Below are 24,596 nucleotides of genomic sequence, written 5' to 3'. Positions count from 1 at the left end.
TGGAGACTGCTTTAGGACCAAAGTGAGAAATGGTCACAGGGACCAGGGGTGGGGTGGTGGTGATGGAAGTGAAGAGAAGCAGGTGAGTCCTTGCTGGGCTGAGCCCCTGAGCCATGCCTGCTTGTGAGAGTCACTGGCTGGGGGTCAGGAGATGAGAGAAGGAAGAAAGCCTAACACCAACCAGCTCAGGCCTCAGGTGGCAGGAGCCGGTCCCCTTGACCATGATATTCCCTCAAGCTCCAAACTGCAAACTAGAGGCATGAGGCTGACTTCTGAGGAAAATTTCATTACCAAGGGTTTCTCATGCCCTCCAAATTCTTGTGTCAGTTTGTGATGATAAAAATTGATTTCCAGAGAGCAGGGCACAGAGAGAACTGAGTAGCTCTGTTCTGGTTATCCGAATGACATGTTCATTATCATTAGGATGATGAATTGGTGGCACATGAAACTATTTTCCAAGACACTGCCCTGTTACCTGGAATCTTGTGTGCACTGCTGTCTGTTTTAATTTTACAGGCACTTCCTTCCCTGAGTAGAACCAGTCTGGGTGATGCCCTCCTCACCCTTGGCTAAAAGGAACTCCTTCTCAGGAGAAAGCTGTTGTGAGGGGCAAAAATCACAGGTCATACCTTTGCGACTCAGTCAGGGCCAGAGGACTTAACTTTGCAAGGTCCAACAGGGTCGTCGCAGATTTTCAGAGACAAGAGGCATAGGAGAGGTCACCCAGGCCCAGTGCATTTTTATACACACACACACACACACACTCTCTCTCTCTCTCTTTCTCTCTCTCTTTTCCCCTCTTTCTCATTCAGGGAAAACAGCTGACTGGCCCAATCAAGCTGGTTCACCACCTGGTACCCCCTAGCCCCTATTCTCCCTCCCTTTTCCCCCCACACAGGTACATGTATGGAGAATTTACTACACGCCAGGGTCTGAGCTAATCACACAGATGTTTCATCTCAGTTCCCTCTCACAGCAATCCGACAAAAAAAAACACAATTAGCCCCATTCTACAGATGAGAAGTCTGAAGTTCAGGGAGGTTAGTGCAGCTGCTGAAAGGCTCACAACCAGTCTGACACCGGAGCCTCCACACTAACAGTCTTTTAACATGTAGCCCCATTCTGTTAAGAAGCTCATGACCCAGGGACGCCTGGGTGGCTCAGTGGTTGAGTGTCTGCCTTCAGCTCAAGTGGTGATGATGGGGCCCTGGGATCGAGTCCCCCATTAGGTTCCCCATGGGGAGCCTGCTTCTCCCTCTGCCTATGCCTCTGCCCCTTTCTCTCTATGTTGCTCATGAATAAATAAATAAAATCTTAAAAAAAAAAAAAAAAGGAGCTCATGATCCACTCTTTGCGCTTCCTAGTCTGGGAATTAGGGTGGAAAGCGGAGGCTGCAGGAATAGGGAGCAGGCTCTAATAATCAGATGTCTGAAACGGACACAGAAACCTGGCACGGTAGGGATCCTATCTTAATTCCAGCTAGTATCTAGCCACCACATCCCATGCAACATGCAAGATTATTCCTGCCTCCTGCATTATTAGAAGTATGTTACTTAGTTTCCAAACATGTCCGGCTCTTTTAGTTACCTAGTTGTCCTTGCCCCATTACTTAACTTCATGATGCACAGAAATATGCTCTATGGTATTTCATTCCCTTGAAGTCTGTTGAGAAATGCATTTTTTTTCTAATCCTCAAAACTACCCTACAAGGAAGATATTTTTATTTCCTTCAAATGAGGAAACTTCAGGAGGTTAATTAACATGCCTAAAGCAGCTCCCTGATATAGGGCTGAAGATGAAATCTGAAAGGAGCCCTCTGACTCCATCGTCCCATTCCACACACCATGCAGTGTGTTAGAAAACAAACACAGCAAATTCCATGTTATGTATATCTTAACACAACAATAAACAAAAACAAAGCATAATTTCATTTTGTATAAGTACAGAGGATCCCTTTATATGAGCAGAGAAAATTTTTTATATGTATAAGCTTAACAATACTCTTGGTAGGTAATATAAACTTTGTGTGCCTCTCCTAACAGCTCATTTTTATATGTGATTTCCAATTGTGGGAACTCGTCCACTTTTGCTCCACCTGAAGCGATGTGGACTACTATTGAATTACGGGATTTATAAAACAATTATCTTATGGCTCTGCTAATTTTTCTTATGTTAAATTCTTTTTTTAAAAAAAGATTATTTTATTTATTTATTTATTTATTTATTTATGAGAGACACAGAGAGAGAGAGAGAGAGAGGCAGAGACACAGGCAGAGGGAGAAGCAGGCTCCATGCACCGGGAGCCCGACATGGGACTCGATCCCGGGTCTCCAGGATCGCGCCCTGGGCCAAAGGCAGGCACTAAACTGCTGAGCCACCCAGGGATTCTTCTTATGTTAAATTATAATCCAAGTCCAAAACTTTTTACAAGAGAGTTTCTTATTAGAAAGTAAAAGGTTAGGGATGCCTGGGTGGCTCAGTGGTTAAGCACGTCTGCCTTAGACTCAGGGCGTGATCCTGGAGTTCCGGGATTGAATCCCACATCGGGATCCCTGCATGGATCCTGCTTCTCCCTCTGCCAATGTCTCTGCCTCTCTCTGTGTGTGTCTCTCATGAATAAATAAATACAATCTTAAGAAAGAAAAAAGAATCTTAAAAAAAAAAAGTAAAAGGTTAAAAAGTCTACTGTAAGTTTGTTTTAAACCAAAAATGCAGCATGTCTCCCACGCTCAGAGATCAGAGATTCTTGGATTAGACCTCAGAGATCCTAACAGAGATTTGCCCAGGGTCACACAGCTCACTAGGAAAAGGCAAGTACAGACCTCTGAAGACCTGCACAGACAGACACAGCACCATCGGACCTCTTAAGAAAGGGAAGACTCCAAGACTCAACACCCCCTTTGCCTCCAGGCATGGTGTGCTAAATGGTGCAGGGGCTCAGCCACTCATGGCTTGTGTGCCTTTGACCACATCTAAGCCTCAGTTTCTTCACTTGGAAAATGGGGTAATAACACCTACACTTCATAGACTGTTGTGAAGACTGTGTGCAAAGCCCTTTGCACAGTAAGTGGCAGAGTGAGGACTCAATCAATGTTAGTTTTCTCACTTTTGCCAAATAGAGATTCCTTAACCTTTGCCCTTGAACCTCCCAAGTTCTGTTCACCTTAGTCTGCCTGACTCTGCATTAACCTTAACTCCTTCAAATCTCTGTAACTAAGTCAACTTCATATACTTAGAGGCCTCGATAAAGGGCAAGGATTCCAGTTTCTCTTTCCCTAGGACCTATCAGAATTACTGAATTGGAGAAGCCAGTTACTGAGCAGGGGTCATGAGTCAAGGCTTTTGGTCCTGGATTTAAATCCCAGCTCTACCCTGCACAGTGTAAAGCATAACTTCTTTGTCCTCCAATTTCTCCATGTGTCAACTTGGGATAAATTAACTCATAGGCCACATAGTAAGGGTGAAATGAGAGAATACTACATGTTTGGCATGGAGCTACTGAAGACTAGGTTTGGAAGGCCTGTGGAAGTCTCTAGTCTGAACCTTTTATTTGACAAATGAGTTAAGGAGTCCAGAGGTGAGGTGAGCTGCCCATAGTCATCTACCATTAGCCTACAACAAAGCATATGCCTATTAATAAGTGTTTGCTGTTTGCACCACTTCCTGCCACACTGCTATGAATATATGAGGTTGTACTGAGAAGAAAAAAGTTAAGTGTTCAGTCCTTAAGAAAGCTATTTCATGTTGCTTATATTATATGCACAGAACACCTAAAAGGGAAGATGCTGCTGATGTGGCAGAGAATCAGTGGCAACTACGTGGAACACACAGGTAGACTTAGGAAACACGTGCGTCAATGCTGATGTAATCATCTGCTCTCCTGCATTAATCATTCGCGTCCCCCTTTGCCACCACCAACCCCATGGTAGGGAATGCACACCTCTGAGACCAAATTCAATTTCAGCTGCCCTTCAAACTCAATTTCAGCCCCATTCCATCTGTTCAGAGCCAAGCAGAAGGCTTCTGCTGATGAGGCAGGCATGCGTGGGCTGCAAAGCCCTCTGAGTTTGACTGACCTGTGGGTAGAAGGCGGATGACGCTGTGCGAGGGCTGCGGACAAACTCCATAAAGAAGGCCCCGTCCTGAAGTCAGAGGAGGAGGAAGCAGCGGTGGCAGCAGCAGCAAATGCAAAGGAGCGAAGGGACGAATGTGGACCCATGGTGAATCATTGGGAAGGAGAGGGGTATGAAAGAAAAAAATAAAAAATAAAAACAAGGAGGGAAGGAGAGAAATAAGGGCATGGGAGGGGAATGGAGGGATAAAAGAAAGAAAGAAAAGAAAGAAAGAAAGAAAGAAAGAAAGAAAGAAAGAAAGAAAGAAAGAAAGAAAGAAAGAAAAAGAGAGAGAGAGATCCACCCAGAAAGACTGTATCCAAATGCAAAGCATTAGCAGGAACTCACACCTTCCTGGGCAGAACGTCCCATTTGTGTGGGAGCAAGCACAGGGACAGAAGGTGTGTCCAAGCTCCCTCAGGGCTCATCAGAGCCTGGCTTGGATATTGCACCCTCCCACATAGCTCTGAATTTTATTCAGACCTATGTCAAGGGAGAGGAAAAGGCCACAAAGCCGCTTGGTGGGGATGCTGGGGGAAAGCCTTCAGGGGTCACTTCCTGGCCTCCCGCCTGGCTGGGTGACCAGCACCCCTCTTGGAGAGATACAGAGGTTTGAGGTTTTCAGTTCTGCCTGTTAATAAATATGGCAGCCAGATGGGAGAAGAGGATTCACTGCAGGAAAAGTTGGTGCTTCATTTTTTAAGCAAACAGGGGATCCAGAAGCAGCAATACCTTCTCCTCCACTGGTTGTATAACAAAATAACCAAGAAGTTGAGATATATATAGTGTCAGAAACATATGCACTCATGGGGTAGGGGTGGAGAGATCTCAAACTGCCTTCCTCTCTGAACCCTATTCTTTTTTTTTTAATTTTTTTTTTCCTGAACCTTATTCTTGTGGAATATAAGCTGTCATGTATTTGAAACAAAAATGACACAGAAGCCTTTCCTGAAGACCCTTCCTTTCATCTTTCTTAAGTAACCTCTTGTCCCTTCAAAATATTTTTACTTTTTATGCATTATCACTGAAATTTGGAAATGGCACTTGATACATCTGCAGGTCTGCTTTCTTACAACTTTTCTTCAATTCTCAAAGTAGAATCATTGAAATATGTAGGTGTCCATTTTATCAATACTGCTGCCATTTCCCATCAACCACTTCAAATTTAAGTAACAAACCATGGATACATGTGGCTGTGGAGATGCAATTTCAGGGATCCCTCTCCACATCCAACACAAGACACTGACTGAAGACTGCTGGCATTTCTGAGTATGGCACCCACAGGTCTTCCCTTGGGCCATCTCATAAAATCTTTGCTTCTCTCAACTTACTTGAGGATCTACATCTGCTACAAATGATAACCATCCATGTAGATTTTGGTGTTAAGTTGGAAAATGAGAATGTTCCAAAGGGCAATCTACTATTTGGCCATTGGTGCATTTTAACCTTAGTGCTTGTGGTTCTGTAAGTTCTCAGTACTGTTCCAGGCATTGGTTTTAATTCTCAAAGATGGCAATAAGTATGGGTAACAGCTAGTGGGCCACACACAGGGTGCTTATGTACTCTCATTGTTTCATCTGTGTCCCTTCTCTGCTAGAACATATAGAAGCTGAGGTGCTAACCACTGCTGAGATTTATATAAATGTGAAAAGATTCTTCCTTGACTGACAGATCATTCTTTATGCAGACTATCCTTGGGACTGTACCTAAAGTCATTTCCCAGGGCTGGGTGAGCAAACTGCAACCTGCAGGCCAAATCTGGCTACTGGTTTATTGTAGTCTGTGAGCTAAGGGTGGTTTTTAAAATTTAAAATGGATGTACAAGTATTTACGTTTAAAAAAAAAAAAAAAGTGCCTACATAATAGCCTTGATCTTGCCTCTTGGCTAACAAAGTCTAAAATATTTATTTAGGTCTGCCAACTTCTAATTTATAGAATACATAAGCTGTCTACAGCCTCAGTTGAAACTCTTTCTCAGATTTTAATCCCTGCATCCTCATGGGATAAATTTATCCTGAAGAAAATAATAAGAGATATGTTTAAATAATTATGTGCAAGGATGTTGTTTGCAGTATTATTTATAATTGTGATATAGTGTAGAATAACTGTAAAAACTTATGGGATAATTACCCAAAATTCTTTTTAAAAATCAGAAATCTACATTTTTAACAAAAAAGTAAGTCATAAATGACGGTCTATCCATATGATGAAATATGTATTTTTTTAAAATCATGTTTTTGAAAAATACTTGACTAGAAAATTTTCAAGATATGAAAGTGAAATAAACAAATACATAGATAAGACCGACAAGTATACAAATTAGCGACAGTTTTGAAAAATAAAATACATCTACTGAATCTCTTCCATCTCCTAGCAATAAAGACCAGATAAGAGAATGCACAGTAGCTCACCCTCCCATACCAGAATGATCTCACATTCTGAATTTCCCTGAATAAGTAGACAGAGCCATGTTTATTGGTCTTAAAGGATACAAAAAGCATGACCTATGGAGGTTTTGGCCCCTTTACTGTACTCGCTATTCCATACAGAGGCCTCAGGCTTTGATCTTTTCCCCCACAGGATGCTTCCATTTGATTACATTTCTCAGTAGTTTAAGCAAACTCATGGGAATTTCTTTATCAAAGAGTGAGCTCTCTTAGGAGCTGCCCCAGTAGCTTTCTACCACCCGTCTAGGAGAGCCAAAGATGAGGCTGAAGGAAAACCAGATGGCCAATTTCACAGCTTGAGCCAGATCTTGGGACTTGACCAATATAGTTTAATTTGACTATGTTGCATCTGCATTTATCTAGCAGTTAACTTCCTTAAAATTGCAAGCAGAAACTACTTCCATAGAAATCATAATGCTTAAGAGGGCTCAGGGTAGAATTCATGAAATCCTCAGCACACTCATCCCTAGATTAGAACGGGTATTCATTTTCCCCTCCACATTGGGTCCCTGAGAGCACCAGGCAGCTTTCTGCTGGAGTGGCTCCCTTTACCTTTCGTGGGCTGTCCACGTAGGTGGGAGTCATGGCAACGCTGCTGCTCTCAGCTGGCTGGGAGGCGCTCTTGCCACCATGCACAGCTGCCTGCTGTTCTCCTAGGCACCTGAAAGATGGAAAAACACAGGTCTGTAGCTTGCTGAAAGTCCCCTGGTAAAGGGGCCATGTTAGCCAAGATGAAATGAAGACAGTCCTGTTGTCACCTCTGAAACATACACTTCTGCTTTGTTTCTCCTTCAGGCCAACACAATACCCTTAATTACATTCATTGTCCTGAGCAATCACCAGTCCTCCCAAGATAAATAAGAAAAGAGCTCAATTTAAAAATCACTATGGCAGTACCTGATGATTTGAAAGGTTTTACTTTGAAAGGTCAAGTGACAAGGTTGGAGTGACTCCATCCATGAACATCATTATTTTTTTAATCCTCTGGGAAGACTTGTTCTGTTTGTATTAAATATACCAGTAGAAGCACATTCTGAAAATTAGTGCTGCATTAACATGTGGCATAAACTATATGTGGAATTGACTCTCCATACATTTTGAAGATTTATTTTTTTTTATTTTTTTATTTTTTTTTTTACATTTTGAAGATTTATATGTTAACTTTTCAAACGCACACATTTATATCCCCTCAGTCATACAAATCTGACACTATTTCATAATCCAAGAAAACTATGGTTTTTTATATTTTATCCCATCTCAGTTCTAATGGACATAAAAGCATGTTTCCACGTTTATTTTCCTTTTACCTGTACTAAAGATATTTATGAGCTAGTATAACTTAAATGCTCCCCCAAATTAGGTTGCTTCAACACATCACTGAATTTTTATTTGGTAGATTCCAGAAGTCTCACATTATAATCTTAAATCTTCATTATTATTGCAACAAAGACTTCTTGTGGTGGACACTGTGAGGCACCACCCAGATACCTCTGCTGTGACCTTGCTGCCACAGTAGCTGGGCCTATTGCCCAGCAGGCTCTGCTGTCAGCCCCTTCAGGGACAGCCCCAAGTGCAGAGCAACTTTGTTCAAGCTCTTGCTCCCCCTCCCCCACAGCTGCCCACACACAAGGAATGATCAATGAAGGGATGTACAGGTCTGGCCATGTTGGTCCAACTGGGTTCATCTCTGAAGGCTGTTCTAGCTCTAGAGCTTGAATGAGGTGGCCCAAGGCTGTCATTGGGCCTGCACTGCACCTGGGCTTCTCCCTCTGTCCATTCTTGCTTCCTCCTCCCTCCTACACATGCTGAGCCCAAGGACTCTCCTTAATAAACTCCATCTCTTGTCTGCCTCCCCCAAGAACCTAGTCTGTGTCACTTCTCTACTCTTAAATTCTGACATGTTTGTTACAGATTGTCAAGTAATCTTATACCGGAGATTAAAAATCAGTTTCCATGGTAACATGTTATACTCTTTTTTTCCCCCTAGCTTTTATTATGGAAAAATTTCAAACACAAACAAAAGTAAAAAGGATAAGATAATGAATCCCTACAAATGCACTCCCCCGAATTTCATGTTTCATCTATACCCCTTACCTACACATCCCAATTATTTTGAAGCAAAACTGATGCATATTATTTCACTCACAAGAACTTCAGCATGTACTGAATCCCCAAAAGAAAATAACTTGAATAAACATAACCAGGGATGCCTAGGTGGCTCAGCGGTTGAGTGTCCAACTTCGGCTCAGGTCGTGATCCTGGAGTCCTGGGATCAAGTCCCACATCGGGCTCCCTTCATGGAGCCTGCTTCTCCCTCTGCCTACGTCTCTGCCTCTCTCTCTCTCTCTGCCTCTCATGAATAAATAAAACAAAATCTTTAAAAAAGAAAAGAAAAAAACATAACCACAATTCCAATATACTTAAAAATGTTCTAATATCAAATATTTCCTCAACTGTCTCCCCAAAATTATTTGTACAGTTTGTTCAAAACAGGTTTCAATGAAGGTTCTTACGCTGCAGTAAGTTAATGTCTCTCAGCTCTCTTTTCAGCCATAAGTTCCTCTTCATTTCTCTTTATCTTTACAATTTATTTGTCAAAGAAATTAGCTCATTTGCCCTGTAAATTCAGAGTCTGGATGTGCTGATTTTCTCCCTTTACTGCTTATTGTGTTCCTCTGTGCCTTGTACTTCCTGGGAACTGGAAGTTATATCTAATGGCTTAAGCAGATTCAGGTTCAATTTTAGGCAAGAACTCTTCTTAAGTGGTGTTGTATATTTCTATCTGGAGGCCTATAATGTCTGGTGGTCTCTCTCTGGTGATATTAGTCACCACTGGTTATCTCTGTGAAATCTACAAGTTCATTAAAGATCAAACATGGTAACAGTCTATCATTCCTTCTATACCTATTAGCTGCAGTGCTGAAAAAAGACAAACTGCCCTACACCAATTACTTGGTTACTCTGAGGTGTAATTCATATAGGAAAAGCAGAACAAATGCTCAATTCTTTCCCATGTCCCTACACCACACTGTCTCTATCACATCGAAATGTATTTTCCTCTGAGCCTCATCCGCAAAATGCACACTGTGACATTCTCTTGTACTTCTCCGAGGCTGCGGGGACAGGAAGCCCTGGTTACCCCCAGTGTCCCCTCAGGTGCACATGACAATCCCCATTTACTGAGTTGCCTTGCTTGTGATAATCTATGGACTAGGAACCAGGGATTCAGAGGCAAGTAAGACCCTGTCTTTGCCCTTGGAGGCTCCTTGTCTAATGGCTCAGAAGAAAGGGACTGGGCAGCCTGGGTGGCTCAGCGGTTTAGCGCCGCCTTCAGCCAAGAGCCTGATCCTAGAGACACTGGATTGAGTCCCATGTCAGGCTCCCTGCATGGAGCCTGCTTCTCCCTTTCTCTTTCTGTCTGTCTCTCATTAATAAATAAATAAAATCTTAAAAAAAAAATTTAGAAGAAGGGGACCTGCCAGAAAACCACCAGTTATACTATATACGTGTATATGTGAAAACATACACGGAGGCACACTGCCTTCTGCCGGAACAGGGTTGCCAGCCAAGCCTCCACAGAAGCGGTGACAACTGCCTTTTGGTGGTCTCTGCCCTGACTTGGCTGTCATCGGGTTATCTCATCTGTTAGGAGCAGCTGAGCCAGCACCGGCTGCCCCGGCTGGTCCCTGCCATGCAGACAATTGGCAGAAGGCAGAGACTACTGGGACCTCCCTTCCTCGAGAGCCTGACTAAACATACATGACTTCAGATACAGAATAGATGAGAACTAGAAGAAATTGACAGTTTATGGTAAGATGGCAGGACTACAGGTGAAATTTCAAAAATTCTTTTCCATATCACCATAGCATTATTTTTCATGATAATCAAAACTAGATCTGCCTGGTGCACCAAAAGCAAAAGAAAAGCACACAAATAAAAAACACTGTGTGAGCAAATATTATATAAAGGTCTGGCTCCCTCTGCTCTACCTCCTACATTGAGAAAACGTAGCAAGTCACCCAAGAGCACCCAAGAGAGTAAGGAGAGAGTAAGTCTCAGGTCTTTCTGTCTTGCCTCCCTTTGCGGTTAGCTGAGAGTCTCTCCCTTCGCCTGGGGGGTGGGGGACACTACCCCCCCCCCAACTATCCTTCCTCTTCTAGTCTGAGCAGAAAGAGGCTCCTTGGAGCGTACTAAATGATGACTCACTGACAAATTAAAATAAGATCCCCCCACCCCCAGCTTCACACCCCTCCCAGCAACATATGTTCCTTGTTCTTTTTTCCAGCAGGAAAGATCTGTGATTAGTTACAGGGCGAACCTGCTGGGCTGAGATCTGGGCTCTTCTCTCAATCAGAAGAAGGTAAGAGGACCTAGTGCCCTCAGTTAAGGAGCCTAACCTACCTCTGCTCTCTTCCTCTCATTTGCCCCGCACCACCATAGTGTCCCCGCCAGGTTCCCTTCTCTTCCTGTGTCCCTTCCTTTCCATTCATTATCACCCTCTTTCTGCCTCTGTGGCCTCTTGCCTGACTAGTAAGAGCCTACCAAGGGTCTCCACCTCTTGAGGCCCACCTTCTGGGCCTTCCTGTACATGGGGCTCATCTTCAGAAACACTTCTTGCCAAAGACACTGACTGGGTCTATTTCATGATATTAAGAAATGGCTGTAACCTTTTAGATAAATGACAGTATTAGGACTTTTTTTTAAAGGAGTACTTCTCAGGATGCCTTGGTGGTTCGGTGGTTGGGCATCTGCCTTTGACTCAGGGTGTGATCCTGGAGTCCCACGATCGAGTTCCACATCGGGCTTCCTGCCTGGAGCCTGCCTCTCTTTCTGTCTCTCATGAATAAATAAATAAAATCTTTAAAAAAAATAAAATAAAGGGGTACTTCTCTTTCAGTGATACATACTGAAATACAGATGAAGAGATATGATGCTGAAATTTAATAAAGAATAAAAAGGAAGGTGAGAGCAAGTGGGATATGAATGAAATAAGATTGGCCATAAGTTGATGACCATCGAAGCTGCATAATAAATAACAGGGATTTATTCTCCTAGTTTACTTTAGCTGTTTTGAAATTTTCCATTAAAGAAAAAAAAAAGAAACTTGCAAAGGATCTCTCTTCCAATGAGAACATTAAAAGGACAGCTTAGCATCCAGCTTTCCACCTGTCTTGAGTATGCCTCAAGCTCATTTGATGCTCCTTTGGAAAGCCTGATGTACACAGGTTCCTGCTGGGCACGACACAACCTCTCACACCAGACAGACAAGGTCTAACCTCCCCTAACATCTGTACAGGGACTCTTCCTCTGTTATTTCATGACTATTTATTGTGCACATCCTATGTGCCAAGCACAACACACAGCCTCTGTCCTCAGAGAGCAGGCAGGTCCAGGGAATGTGAGTAAATCTTGGTAAAATTCTGGTAAGGGCTCTAACGGATGTTGGCCAAGAATGCTAGGAAGCAGAATCTGAATTGGCTGGGAGGATGAAGGGGCAGTGAAGGCTCCCAGAGTGGGTGCCACCTGTACATAAAGGTATTACCTCCTCTTGCCCAAGTGCCTTCTTGCCCCCACCCCTCTGTATAGATGCTTCCTTTCCTGTGAGGCCAACTCAAATCCTACCTCCTGGGATGCTGTCACTGCTCTCCCAGGCAAGGCATGGCCCCGCCAGTGTCCTGGGAAATGGAGCACTTAACTGTTTATGAAGGGACCACACAAATGCCTAGAGAAGCTGGCCAGGTCACATGCAAGTCCAGGACCAGAGGGTATGTTGGTTCTCTGATAAACCAGAAAGTATATGCCCATTCTAAAGTACCAGCCCTCACCTGGCTGGGTATGCATGTGGACCCAGTACTATAACTGAGGCTATTCTATTTCTAGAAAGGCTGGATTTTTATCTATTATCTATAATATGGTGTTATGTTGTATTACCTGTAATATATTATTTTATGTATGATATATACCATGTTGTGTATACTATACAGTTTCTCACATACAAATTCATATAAAATCCCAATTTGCATTTGAAATCTTCAAACTAAAAAAATGTGGCTCATATATTTTAAAAATATTTTGTGTCTTTAGGGCACTGAAACTATTCTGTAATGGTAGCTACATGTCACTATAAATTTGTCTGAAACCCACAGAATGTACAACACCAAGAGTAACCTGTAATGTAAACTACAGACACTGGGTGATGGTGATTTGTCACAGCAGCTTCATCAGTTATAACAAATGTCCCACTCTGGTGGGGGATGTTGACAATGGAGGATGCCATGCAGGTATGGAGACAGGATATATGGGAAATCTGTTCCTTCCACTCAAGTTTGCTTTGAACCTGCAACTGCTCTAAAAAATAAAATCTATTAAAAAAAACAAATAAACAAAGAAATCCCACTATGTGGGCCAAAGCAAATGTATTCGTAGTTCAAATTAAGCCCCAGACTGCAAGTTTATCATTTCTGGCATATTTCATGTTATTTGGCAATTACTGGGTATTAACCCAGCTTTCTGCTCATGTATACATACATCTTCTTAATTTCAGGCTCCTTGCAGACAGAAATCATACTTTACCCCCACTCACAAGGTGGGGCACTGAAAACCTTTGTAGCTGGTGGGGTGGGGATGAGTCTTTCCCCAAGCAGGCACTTACTTCTGACTGGCCTCCATCTCCAACAGGGCGGACAGAGCTGAGGTTCCCTTCTTCCCAACTGGGGGGCCGGTCGACTCAAGGGAGTGTGTGGCAATGGGCCCAGTCATCTGCAAACCTTTCATGGCGGTCCCTTTCTAAAGCAGAGAAAAGGAGACAAGGCTATCAGCCCAAGTGGGCTCCCTCAGAGCATGCCTGCTGCATCTGTTGTGCTTCAGGCTCTGGAAATCCAATTCAGTGAGGCAAGCAACATGGGCTCCTTTTATTTGGTAAATCCTGAAAATTGCTTTTTGCTTGAACTGAAGGTTTGAATGCCTGTTGACTCAAAACTGCCTCTTTGAGGTGGATTCCACAGATCGTTCCACCCTACCATGGATCTAGGAAGTAAATAATGTTTTACCTAAGTCATGGAAGAAGAAACTGAGTCCCAGAGAAATTAAGTGACTTATCCCAAATCTCACTGAAGCTGGAGGTCAAGTTCTAATCATCTGGTTGCAAGACCAAAGCTCTTTCCACCATGCAAGGTCTTTTGGAAATGTTTCTTTTTTTCTTTCTTCTTTTTTTTTTTTTTTGAGATGTTTCTAATCATCAGCAATGTTATGTACAAAGGGTAGTCAGTGTGCAGGGAAGAATGCTGAACTTGGGGTTAAAAAATCAGTTGGTGATGCAATACTATTCACACTGAAAAGGAATTTCAGACTTGGATAAATCCCAGAGGCATTATACTGAGTGAAAGAAGGCAGTTTCTCAAAAGATTACATTATATGATTCTGTGCACATGACTTTTGGAAAAGACAACAGTATAGTGACAGAGAACAGACCAGTGGCTGCCAGGGGTTACAGATGGGGGCAAAGTGTGACTATAAAGGGTAGCATGAGGGGTTTTGGGGGAGTAATGGAAATACTCTACATCCTGATGATAGCTATAGTGGTTACATGAATCTACACATCTGTTAAAATTCATAGAACTGTACATACACATGCCCAGAATTCCAGACCTGTCCTTTATTGGATGGGTGTCCTCAGACATATCCCAACCCCATGATCCTCAGTGACCTCACTGGGTAGTATGTGAATGAATGCCGATGGTGCTGGAAACTCTAAAAGTGATATAAGAGTAAGCAAGTATTGCTGCTGTTGCCCTCAAGTGACTTTTTTGCTCAGTAACCCAGGAGAAGCAGCTGGCTTGACATGGTGTCTCACCTGGGAAGCACATGAAGGAGCTATGTGTCCTCAGGTGCCATAAAAACTGGCCACTGGCTGCCTGGTGACCCTATCCCTCCTTCCTTCACCCTTCACTGAAGGAAAACACACTGTTTTGGATTTAAGAGAAATGGTGGACACTTGTAGAGTAAATAAACTGGCCATAAAGAGGGCCCCAAGACAGGAAGAGACCAAGCCCAGACCCCAAGGGGCCCACAGAGCCCTACCCGCATCATGCGATCTGAGCGATGTCGCCTGCGGATCCGGTTCAAACCCTCCACGAAGCGGATAAAGCCATCCAAGAGCTGCCACTCCTCCTCGTCTGCCCGAGGCCTGTCCCCATAGATGTCGCAGTGGGCCTCCCCTTCTGTGATGCGCTTAGTGGCAGTGACACAGGCTGGCAGCAGCAGGAAGCGGGTCCTCCAGAACTTCAGAGACTCAATTAAGCTGTGAAGGGCCAAAGGGAGAAAAGAGGTGGTGGTTAGCACAAGCAGATAATAAAAGCACTCCCGGGGCACCTGAGTGGGTCAGTGGGTTGAGTGTCTGACTCTTGGTTTCAACTCAGATCATGAGATTGAGCCCCATGTTGGGCTCTGTGTTCAGTATGGAGTTAATTTCTCTCCCTCTCCCTCTGTCCCTCCTCTCCACTCACACATGCCCCCCGCCAAATAAATAAATAAATCTTAAAAAAAAAAAAAAAAAGTATCCGCAATGAAGGTTCCATTTCAACCCTGTCTTTGGAATTGGTATGTGAGGGCCATCTCCCCTTGAGTATGTGTTCATCTGATGCCACATCTCATGGCTTCATTTGAAACACAAGATTTAGAAGAAGACCACAAAGGGTGCTTTTAATTTCCATCCCAGAGATGTCAGGATGCTTCTGTGCACCCAGACCCAGTGGGGTTGTGGCTTTTTATCATCATAATCATAAATCACAATCACAGAAATTAAAAATAAAATGAGACACCACAGGTAGTCAAGAAAAAGGTTAAGAACATGATCTACACTGACATTCTATCAAAGAGCACTTCATCACTGAAGTTTCTGTCATCGTTTTGTGGCAAAACACGCTTAACAAAATGTACCACTTTAACAATCCTTAAGTGTACAATTCTATGCCATTAAGTACATTCACATTGTTGTACAACCATCACCACCATCCACCTCATCACTGAGTTTTGTTTTTTTTTTAAAGATTTATTTATTTATTATTCATGATAGACAGAGAGAGAGAGAGAAAGAGGCAGAGACACAGGAGGAGGGAGAAGCAGGTTCCATGCCGGGAGCCCGACGCAGGACTCAATCCCAGGACTCCAGGATCACTCCCTGGGCCGAAGGCAGGCGCCAAACCGCTGAGCCAACCAGGGATCCCCTTATCACTGAGTTTTTTAACCCAATGCAGATGTGCTTTTGTTCTTCCATTTTTTCTAAAACAAAGATCATCTTGTAATCAGAAAAAAAGACAGGTGTGTTAAAATTCAGGCACATCCAAGGTAGCCAGATGGAAAACCAAAGCACATCCTCTGACCTGAAGTCCTCAGAGCCAGCAGAACAGATATACTGATCTAAGTAATTCCACTTGTACTCCTCCAGCCGCTCATGGGAGAATTCCACCCAACAAGAGACGAACTCCGAGTCTGAGTGGGAAGGGCAGAGACTGTAGGTGTAGTGGATCTGGGCAGATTCATAAGGGTACCTGAAAAACAAAGGGCATGCCCAGAAGTCCGAAATAGAATCACTCCCCTCCCTCACTCCCCCAGTTCTTCTGGACTCTTCCATCTCAATATAGTTAGCACCATCCTTGGCATTCAATCCTCAAGTACAGTAAGCAACCTGTCCCAGGGGACTGGTAACGGAAATTTCTCAGTTTTCAAACTTTGTCATTCTTTCATCCTCCCTTTCTTTATCTTTAATTGGCTTGCTAAGGATCAGGCTAACCATTATAAGTTGAGTTAAATCCCTTTTAGAGGCAGGTGAGCTACAATAGTAAAATAACCCTGGAAAACAAAAGGAATTCCAAGAAAAGAAAAACCAACCACTCAACCTATCTTGGTTTTAATTATGTGTCACATAATTCACTATGTGTACAGTATGCATTATAAACAGAAGTTAATATGTAGTATGTGGACACCATTCAGGCCAGTATGTGAAAACCCAAAATTTCCAAGGACTCACTTGGGAAGGTAACGTGTCACTGTGATCATCTTATCTTTCAGCGTCACTTTGTGGAACGTTCTGCCCATACTCAGCCAGTATTGGTCCTCCTCCTCAGGGCGGTTTCGGGACACAAGACCTAATTGGGGGGGGGGGGGGGGATCATTTCCACCATCTGGTTGAAGATCATTCCTTTAATAGGCAATAGCTTCTCTTCCATATACAGTCAGGAAAGGAGAAACAAAAGAAGCAATTTTTTTTGAGGGGCAGTTTCATGGAAAAGGCTTATTTTTGGTTAAAAAAAATTTAAAAAGTCCTGAAGTCGGCAGAATTTTCTGTTACTAAACCAGCCAGCAGCAGATTAGAGCCCAGAAGTGCTGATAGCATCCAGAAGACACACTCAAAGATGAATAGCCTGATACCTCAGCCTGAGAAGGGAAATTCTGGATTAGATGTCAATAGGCCAAGAGTCAACTCTGAGACTGAAATGGAACTCTACCCCACTCCACTCAAGCACAAGCTGCCGCCCTGGCAGTTGAGGTCCTCACCCCAGGGTGGCAGCTAACCTAGCTTTAATTCCATGACTCCCACATTGCTATAACCCTGCTTCAGTTTTTTTTTTTTTTTAATTTTTTATTTATTTAGGATAGTCACAGAGAGATAGAGAGAGAGGCAGAGACACAGGCAGAGGGAGAAGCAGGCTCCATGCACCGGGAGCCCGATGTGGGATTCGATCCCGGATCTCCAGGATCGCGCCCTGAGCCAAAGGCAGGCGCCAAACCGCTGCGCCACCCAGGGATCCCCCTGCTTCAGTTTTAAAGGACTACTGTCCTCTCTTCTCCAAACATTTGCTCCTGTTGCTTTTTCTGCCTTCTCTTCCTAAGCCACCAGCAAGAGCCTATGGGTCATTTAAGGTCACTGTCAAAAGCCACTTCCTCTAGAAAGCTAGCAGATTCATCAGCAGTTTGAATTCCACCCTGGATGTGGCTCCACATGTGTCTATCTCACACCCTGACAAACTGGAAGTTCCAGGAGGCCAGGGCCTAAATCTTGTTTGTCTTTAAATTTTCCATAGCACCTGAGAAGGTGCCATGCCCAGAGCAGGTATTTGAAAAGTATTAGTTGAAATGAGTTGTGCATAAGAAAGAGGGAAATCAGGGCAGTTAAACGTTTGCCTTCCACTCAGGTCATGATCCTGGGGTCCTGGGATCGAGCCCCTCCATCAGGCTCCCTGTTCAGTGGCAGAGGGGCAGGGGGGGCTACTTCTTCTTCTACCCCTCCCCTCCACTCGTGCTCGTGCTCTCTCTCTGGCTCTCCCTCCCTTTCAAATAAAATCTTTTTAAAAAATTAAAAAGCAAAAAGAAAGAGGGAAATTATGAGCAATCAAGAAAATATAAGCTTTCAAGAGAGTTAAAATAGTGTCTTGATGGCCAATCCCGCCAAGACAAGATTCTCTTGATCTGCAGGTTAAACAGTCCCCTAGTGTGGTTCTGAAAGACAATCAGTCACACAGTATAGACAGCATGGGAGTTGTCAGGACAAGTTGAAAGGACCTTCGTTGGGAATGTAGAAATTTCCTAGGTGAGAGGAAAGGGCAGGCTCCCTAAAAGAGGCCAGGCTTTGACTCAGAGGATCCTGGGTTTAACCTCAGAACGTTTATTTACCAGTGGTGTGACCTTGGGTGCCAAATCTTCGAGTCTCTCTTTCTACAACTAGCAAAAGGACTTGCGTCTGATTTTGGCCCAAGTCATGATATCAGGGTCCTGGGATGGAGCCTCACATGAAGCAGGGAGTCTGTTTGTTCCTCTGCCCTTCCCTCTACTCATGCACACACACTCTCTAATAAATAAATAAAATCTTTAATAAAAATAAAGCGGGACACCTGGGTGGCTCAGCGGTTGAGCGTCTGCCTTTGGCTCAGGGTGTGATTCCGGAGTCCCAGGATCGAGACTCACATCAGGCTCTCTGCATGGAGCCTGCTTCTCCCTCTACCTCTATCTCTGCCTCTCTGTCATGAATAAATAAAATCTTTTAAAAATAATTATAATAATAATAAAGAAAGGGGCGCCTGGGTGGCTCAGTCGTTGAGCATCTACCTTTGCTCAGGTCGTGATTCTGGGGTCCTGGGATCAAGTCTCACATCTGGCTCCCTGGTTCTCCCTCTGCCTATGTCTCTGCCTCTCTCTCTGTGTCTCTCATGAATAAATAGATAAAATCTTTAAAAAAAAAAAAAGGAAAGAAAAAAAGAGAGCTTTCCCCCTATCCTTGCATTCCTTCTTTTTTACAACAACCCCCTGTTGGCTAGCAGGAAGACAAGGTCATGGGATAATGTTCATGAGCATCTAGCATAGTACTGACACCCCACTCTAAATTAATACTGCACAGCACTCTACAATCGATAATCAAATAAATACTTGTGGTTTATTAGTTCAATAGCTGTCTCACCCAGTAGATGATAAACTTTGAAGTCAGGGCTGATGCTGTTTTGTTCACTATTAGAATGAGTCCCTCTCATGACCAGGAGTCAACAAATCTATCAGGTGCAATTTCACAGATTTTTTTTTTTTTTAAGATTTTACTTTATTTGACAGAAAGAGAATGCGTACAAGTGAGGAGAGTGGCGGGGGAAAGGGAGAAGGAGGCTCTCCACTAAGCAGGGCCTCCGAGGTGGGCCTTAATCCTAGGACTGGATCCCAGGACCCTGGGATCATGACCTGAGTCTAAAGTAGATGCTTAAAAATAAAATAAAATAAAATAAAATAAAATAAAATAAAATAAAATAAAATAAAATAAAATAAATAATAAGGTAGATGCTTAACTGACTGAACCACCCAGATGCCCTGAAATCTCACTTATGATGGTCACTTTTCTAGTAATTATAACAATGATACCATTTCTATTATTACAAAATAAAAGGATTAAATTTATCAAAGGAGAAAATAGCCAGAAAGGATATGGTCAGGTGAGTGGACTCTGGCCAACTAGCCATGACATGAGGTTCCTGAATCAGCCAAAGCAGAACTGGATGCCAGAGAAATTATGAACCACTAAGGGACACTGATCAGTTATCCTAGAGAAAAACAGGTAGGAAGGCTGAATAGGGCCATTGATACTAAAGGTGAATTCATTCCACTATTCTTGGGATAAAGAACAAAAGCCTTCACATGGCCCTGTGAGGTCTGGGTCTGCTGACATGTCCAGACACACCTTTGTACTCCCTATGCTCCACCCCACCAATCTTTTGGGTCCCCAGAAAGTATCACAGTGCTTCTTGCCACAGGGAAGAAGCACATACTAATCCCTCTTCCTTGGCATATTCTTCCTACTTACTCCTGCCCACCATTCCCAACCTGCTTCTCTTCCTAGTAACCCCTACACAGAGGTTAGGTCTCACATTAAACATGACCTCCTCAAAAGCCATCCCTAACCCAGACCAGTTCAAGTCCTGTATTAAATATCCTCATAGCCCTTTGATTTTTGCCTCACAATCTTTTCACAATGAAGAATTATATTTCATAGTCTGACTAATGTTATTTTTCCTCACTGGGCTATAAATGCCCCACAGAGTAGGAGCTTCAAAAATACTGTTGAGGGCAACCTGTGGCTCAGTGGTTTAGCGCCACCTTTGGCCCAGGGCATGATCCTGGAGATCTGGGATTGAGTCCCACGTCAGGCTCCCTGCATGGAGCCTGCTTCTCCCTCTGCCTGTGTCTCTGCCTCTCTCTCTGTTTCTCACGAATAAATAAATAAAATCTAAAAAAACAACAACAACAACAACAACAAAAAAAAACCCCACCAAAAATACTGTTGAATTGATGGGCATTAAGGAATTCATGTGTTGTGATAAGTACTGGGTGTTATACCATATGTTGGCAAATTGGATTTAAATTAAAAAGGAAAAAAATACTGTTGAATGAATGAATGAATTCATATATTTATCAACTCATATTGTTGTACACTAGGCACAATGGTTTCTACTATAAAGGATAAAAACATGAAACTGACATAGTCCTGGCACTCAGGAAGATTATTATTCAGTGCAGAACATGAAAAGAAGGCAACGAGTGATAAATATCATAATGGGCTTTTCAAAGAACATACAGAGGAGTCTAAAGCTTCATCATAAGCAACAAGGCCTAGACTGGATGGACCACCAAGCTCCCCCTCACAGATCCACACTTCTTTGATCCTCTGGGCCGAAGCACTTTAATGGATCCAAAGATGATCTGAGGTTTTGAGCTGGGAGTTTAGGAGAGTGGGGAAGTCTCATGAGCTACAAGGAGGAGGCCAGAGACTAATGGTTACTCACTGATTGTTCTGGGAAGTGATCACTGCTTTCTAATTCTAGGCACCCACATTTTATTCTACCTGACTTATTTTAGAAGAGCTCTCCAGAGCCTGGCTGTAACTCAATCGGCCTGAGTCCTTATCACTTATTAGTCTCTACCACTCACAGATGATCCATCCTTGCTTCATCCTTGCTGAGCTCATGCTCAGCTTCACTGACAAACAAGAGAAGATGAATCCAGAACAAGAGGAGAAAAGGCATAAATTCCACGTTTAGGTAACATCTGAGAACGTGCTGTGTGCCAGGTACTATGCTAGAAATAAATATCAGGTCTAAAACATTCACTATGTACTTTGACAGTTCATGCATGGTTCAGCTGCCTGCTTTTCCTAAGTGTTGCTAAAGTCAGGCTGTAACATTCCTGAGCTTGGTCATATACCCCTCCTAAAAGAGGAGCTGTAGATTAAAGAGGATTTAAGATCAATCTGGGCCTAGTGAAGACTTTATTCTTCATGTAAGTAAAATTCAGAAAGAAAAATTTTGTGTTGCAAAATAATTACTCCTCAATTTATCTATTCCCTATCATCTTAAGAACCTACTTAAACAAATTTAGTAGAAAAGAAAAAATACAAGTCCAAGGAAAAAAACTCACCTCGACTATAGAGCGGGCTGCTGCTCAGTGGGGGTGGGACGATGGGGTTGGATTTTTGTGCCTTGGGCTGCACTATGATTTGGTAGCCCTGCATGAGACGCTGGCAGATGAACTCTTCAAACACCTGCTGGGCCGTCATCTGCACACCCTCCTCATCCCTCCTGAGAAAACAGACGGTTGTTCACATGGGATATGCCTGGTCCAGGGCAGAGTGACACTCAGAGTCCAAACTCCCATCCTGTTTTGCTTTGATTCCACAAGCCAGCCCTGATAACCATTCTATGGTGGTTCATAAACAAACAAACTATAAACCAGTTTTGGGAGAAATGATCAGTTCAAAGAGTCAGAAGAAGTCAGGTAATAGCTAACAGCTAGTCTTAGAATAGCTCAAATAGCTAATCTTAGAAAAGAAGATCAGATCTAGTATGTCCAGAACAACTGCAACAGAAAAATATGAGAAAGCAACAATAAGGAGAAGTTAAAGAAGGTATGTCAACAGAACTCTAAAGAAAAAATTGACAGTTCTTGGCTTCATAAAATTCTCTAAACAGAAAAGGAAGACAGGTTTGAAAATGCAGTGTTTTGACGCATACAGAAACCCTCCTCCTCTGACACCGACCTGTCAATATCTGCTTCTGGAAGGAGATCGTAACAGCCCTCTGTGTAGTCGTTCTGCAGGCCCTGGCGGTCGGGGAAGTAGTCGGTGGTGAGGGGGAGGCACGCCGGAGTAGTGAGAGACTTCCAGTCCACTCCAACTGTGCAACAGAAGCCTGGCACTACAGGGGGAGCAGACAGTGTCAGAACTGCCTCGTGTAACAGAGGAGAAAGGTACGTGTGGTCACCAGGGCAGGTATGGGACGTGGGTGGGGCGGTGGGGGAGTTCACAGTGAAAGGTGATCAAATTGCCAGGAAAGGGATGGAGAGGAAGAAAGGGGGTGGGGAGGGAGAAAGAGAGAAACAGAGTTTGTTAGACAATGCAGTGCACGTGCTTATCCAATCCCATCATGCAAATGGGATTCACAGCTGATACTTTTCATTTTCTGCTGATCTTAAGCTACAGCCACAATGCCAGTGAGGTTACTGCAGGGCAGCGCAGGCAGTTACATGTCGAAGCAAATCAACATTCCAAGAGCTCAAGCCAGATTTTGGAGTGAACAGCACATGGTAGCAGAATTTAGGAATACTTTCAGAATTGCAAAAATAAGTCGTAGATCCAAAAGGGTAGGAGGAGAAATCAAAGAAGGATGTCTGGGAAGTTACAAGGCCAGAACCTCAAAAGACAGAGTTTTAACAATCTAGAAAGGAAAGCTGCAATCAGCAAAGTGGGCACAATCACATGGGTCTGTCCTGAATTGCTTGTTCTTTGGTTAAAACAGTGTTTCTCTATCTTGGCGCTACTGACATTTTAGACTGGATAATCCTTTGTTGTGGAGGGATGTCCTTTGTATTACAGGATGTCGGACAGCATCCCTGAACTGTATTTACTAGATGTGGCATCTCCTGGTTGTAAAAATCAAAAATGGGGACACCTGGATGGCTCAGCGCTTGAGCGCCTGCCTTCAGCCCAGGGTGTGATCCCGGAGTTCCAGAATCAAGTCCCACATTGGGCTGTCCTGTGAGGAGTCTGCTTCTCCCTCTGTCTTTGTCTCTGCCTTCTCTCTGTGTCTCTCATGAATAAATAAAATCTTAAAAAAAAAAAAAAAGAAAAAAGTCTGCAGTCATTGCCACATGTCCCCCAGGGAGCAAAATCCTTCCCCAGTTGAGAATCACTGAGTCAAAGTAATAGAGCAGTTATCCCTGTAAGTAATTTAAGCAAAGATTATTTTTCGAATCTGTACAGGGGAGCAATATGAAGGAGAAACACTCCATGCTTTGCCTCTGAGTCTCAAGCAAGGGACACCTTAAATACTTTATATCTTTTGCACAGTGCTAATGTGGCTTACAGCGTGATACAGCTCTGTTGTCTCATCAGCCCTCACATGGCCTCCTTGGTGCAGGTACTGCGACATCATCAACCCCTTTAAACACATGGTCAAGCCGAACCTCCCAGAAACTTGATCAGAAGCCTCTCTGCTTAGGGATCTTTCCACCATATGGTGACAAAGACACACACACTACCCAATACAACAGAGTACCACTGAACCCAGGGTTAAAGCACAAGAAAAGGACCTGTGTGCTAAGTCACAGTAGGAAACATGCCTCATGTAGCACCACTGCCTTGGGAAAGATGCTTTGATCTGCAACAGGCCTAACTTCATGGTCTACACAAGTCTAGGGTATTTTGTTTGTGTGTTTGAATTCCATTTTAGGGTGCGAAGAACACAATGTGAGAACTACTCTCTTAAACATTTAAGTGTACAACATAGTATCGGTTAACTTGGGTATAATGCTGTACAGATCTCTAGAATTTATCATGCATAATTGGAACTTTGCACTGCTGATTAGCAACTGCCCACTGCCAATTCCCCTCAAGCTCCTGGAAACCACCATTCCACTCTCCGATTCTATGAGTTTGACAATACACAGGCCTTGATAACTTATTAACAATTCAAGAATTGAAAACACAACCCAAAAGAGCCTAATTGATCACCCCAATTTCCCTAGACGGCAGATGAAGGGGTGAGCTTGTTCCTATTTCTTCATTAGGACCAGGAGCAGAAGGAAGACACCAAATCAAAACCACAGTGGGAACCCACAAGCAGAAGACAGTTGTATCTTTTCTTTTTTTTTTTTTTTTTTTTTTTTTTTATGATAGTCACAGAGAGAGAGAGAGAGGCAGAGACATAGGCAGAGGGAGAAGCAGGCTCCATGCACCGGGAGCCCGACATGGGATTCGATCCCGGGTCTCCAGGATCGCGCCTTGGGCCAAAGGCAGGCGCCAAGCCGCTGAGCCACCCAGGGATCCCGACAGTTGTATCTTTATGCCCTCTTAGATCTTTCTAGCTCTCATTAGCTTCCTGACCCTCAGGATCATAAACACTCTTGGTGTGTACCCAGAGAATTCAAATGCCTGGTCCAAAATACCACGGTGAGAAAAGCTCCTAATTCTTAGTTTAATGATGTTCTTTCCCTGGGAAAAGACTGTGGCCTC

General features: G+C 43.4%; 1 protein-coding gene across 19 annotated transcripts in view; it reads right to left on the bottom strand.

The window, feature by feature from the left end:
• Positions 1–24,596, bottom strand: part of DEPDC5 (DEP domain containing 5, GATOR1 subcomplex subunit) — a 124,971-nt gene that overhangs the window by 31,759 nt on the left and 68,616 nt on the right. For 4 of the 19 annotated variants that reach the window (XM_025985885.2, XM_072723308.1, XM_025985884.2 and 1 more), the window contains 8 exons: positions 22,125–22,308; positions 21,506–21,666; positions 16,587–16,704; positions 15,940–16,107; positions 14,639–14,858; positions 13,212–13,345; positions 7,112–7,220; positions 4,077–4,142 (listed from right to left, as the gene is read on the bottom strand). In XM_025985885.2, the coding sequence (XP_025841670.2) occupies positions 4,077–4,142; positions 7,112–7,220; positions 13,212–13,345; positions 14,639–14,858; positions 15,940–16,107; positions 16,587–16,704; positions 21,506–21,666; positions 22,125–22,308 (1,160 nt within the window). Of the gene's footprint in view, positions 1–4,076; positions 4,143–7,111; positions 7,221–13,211; positions 13,346–14,638; positions 14,859–15,592; positions 15,839–15,939; positions 16,108–16,586; positions 16,705–19,532; positions 19,636–21,505; positions 21,667–22,124; positions 22,309–24,596 lie in introns of those variants that run through there. The other 15 variants (XM_072723305.1, XM_072723311.1, XM_025985887.2 and 12 more) reach the window with 8 other exon arrangements.

Source organism: Vulpes vulpes, chromosome 10 (genome assembly GCF_048418805.1).
Source record: "Vulpes vulpes isolate BD-2025 chromosome 10, VulVul3, whole genome shotgun sequence".
Classification (NCBI taxonomy): Eukaryota; Metazoa; Chordata; class Mammalia; order Carnivora; family Canidae; genus Vulpes; species Vulpes vulpes.
This window is presented reverse-complemented; position numbering and strand designations above follow the sequence as displayed.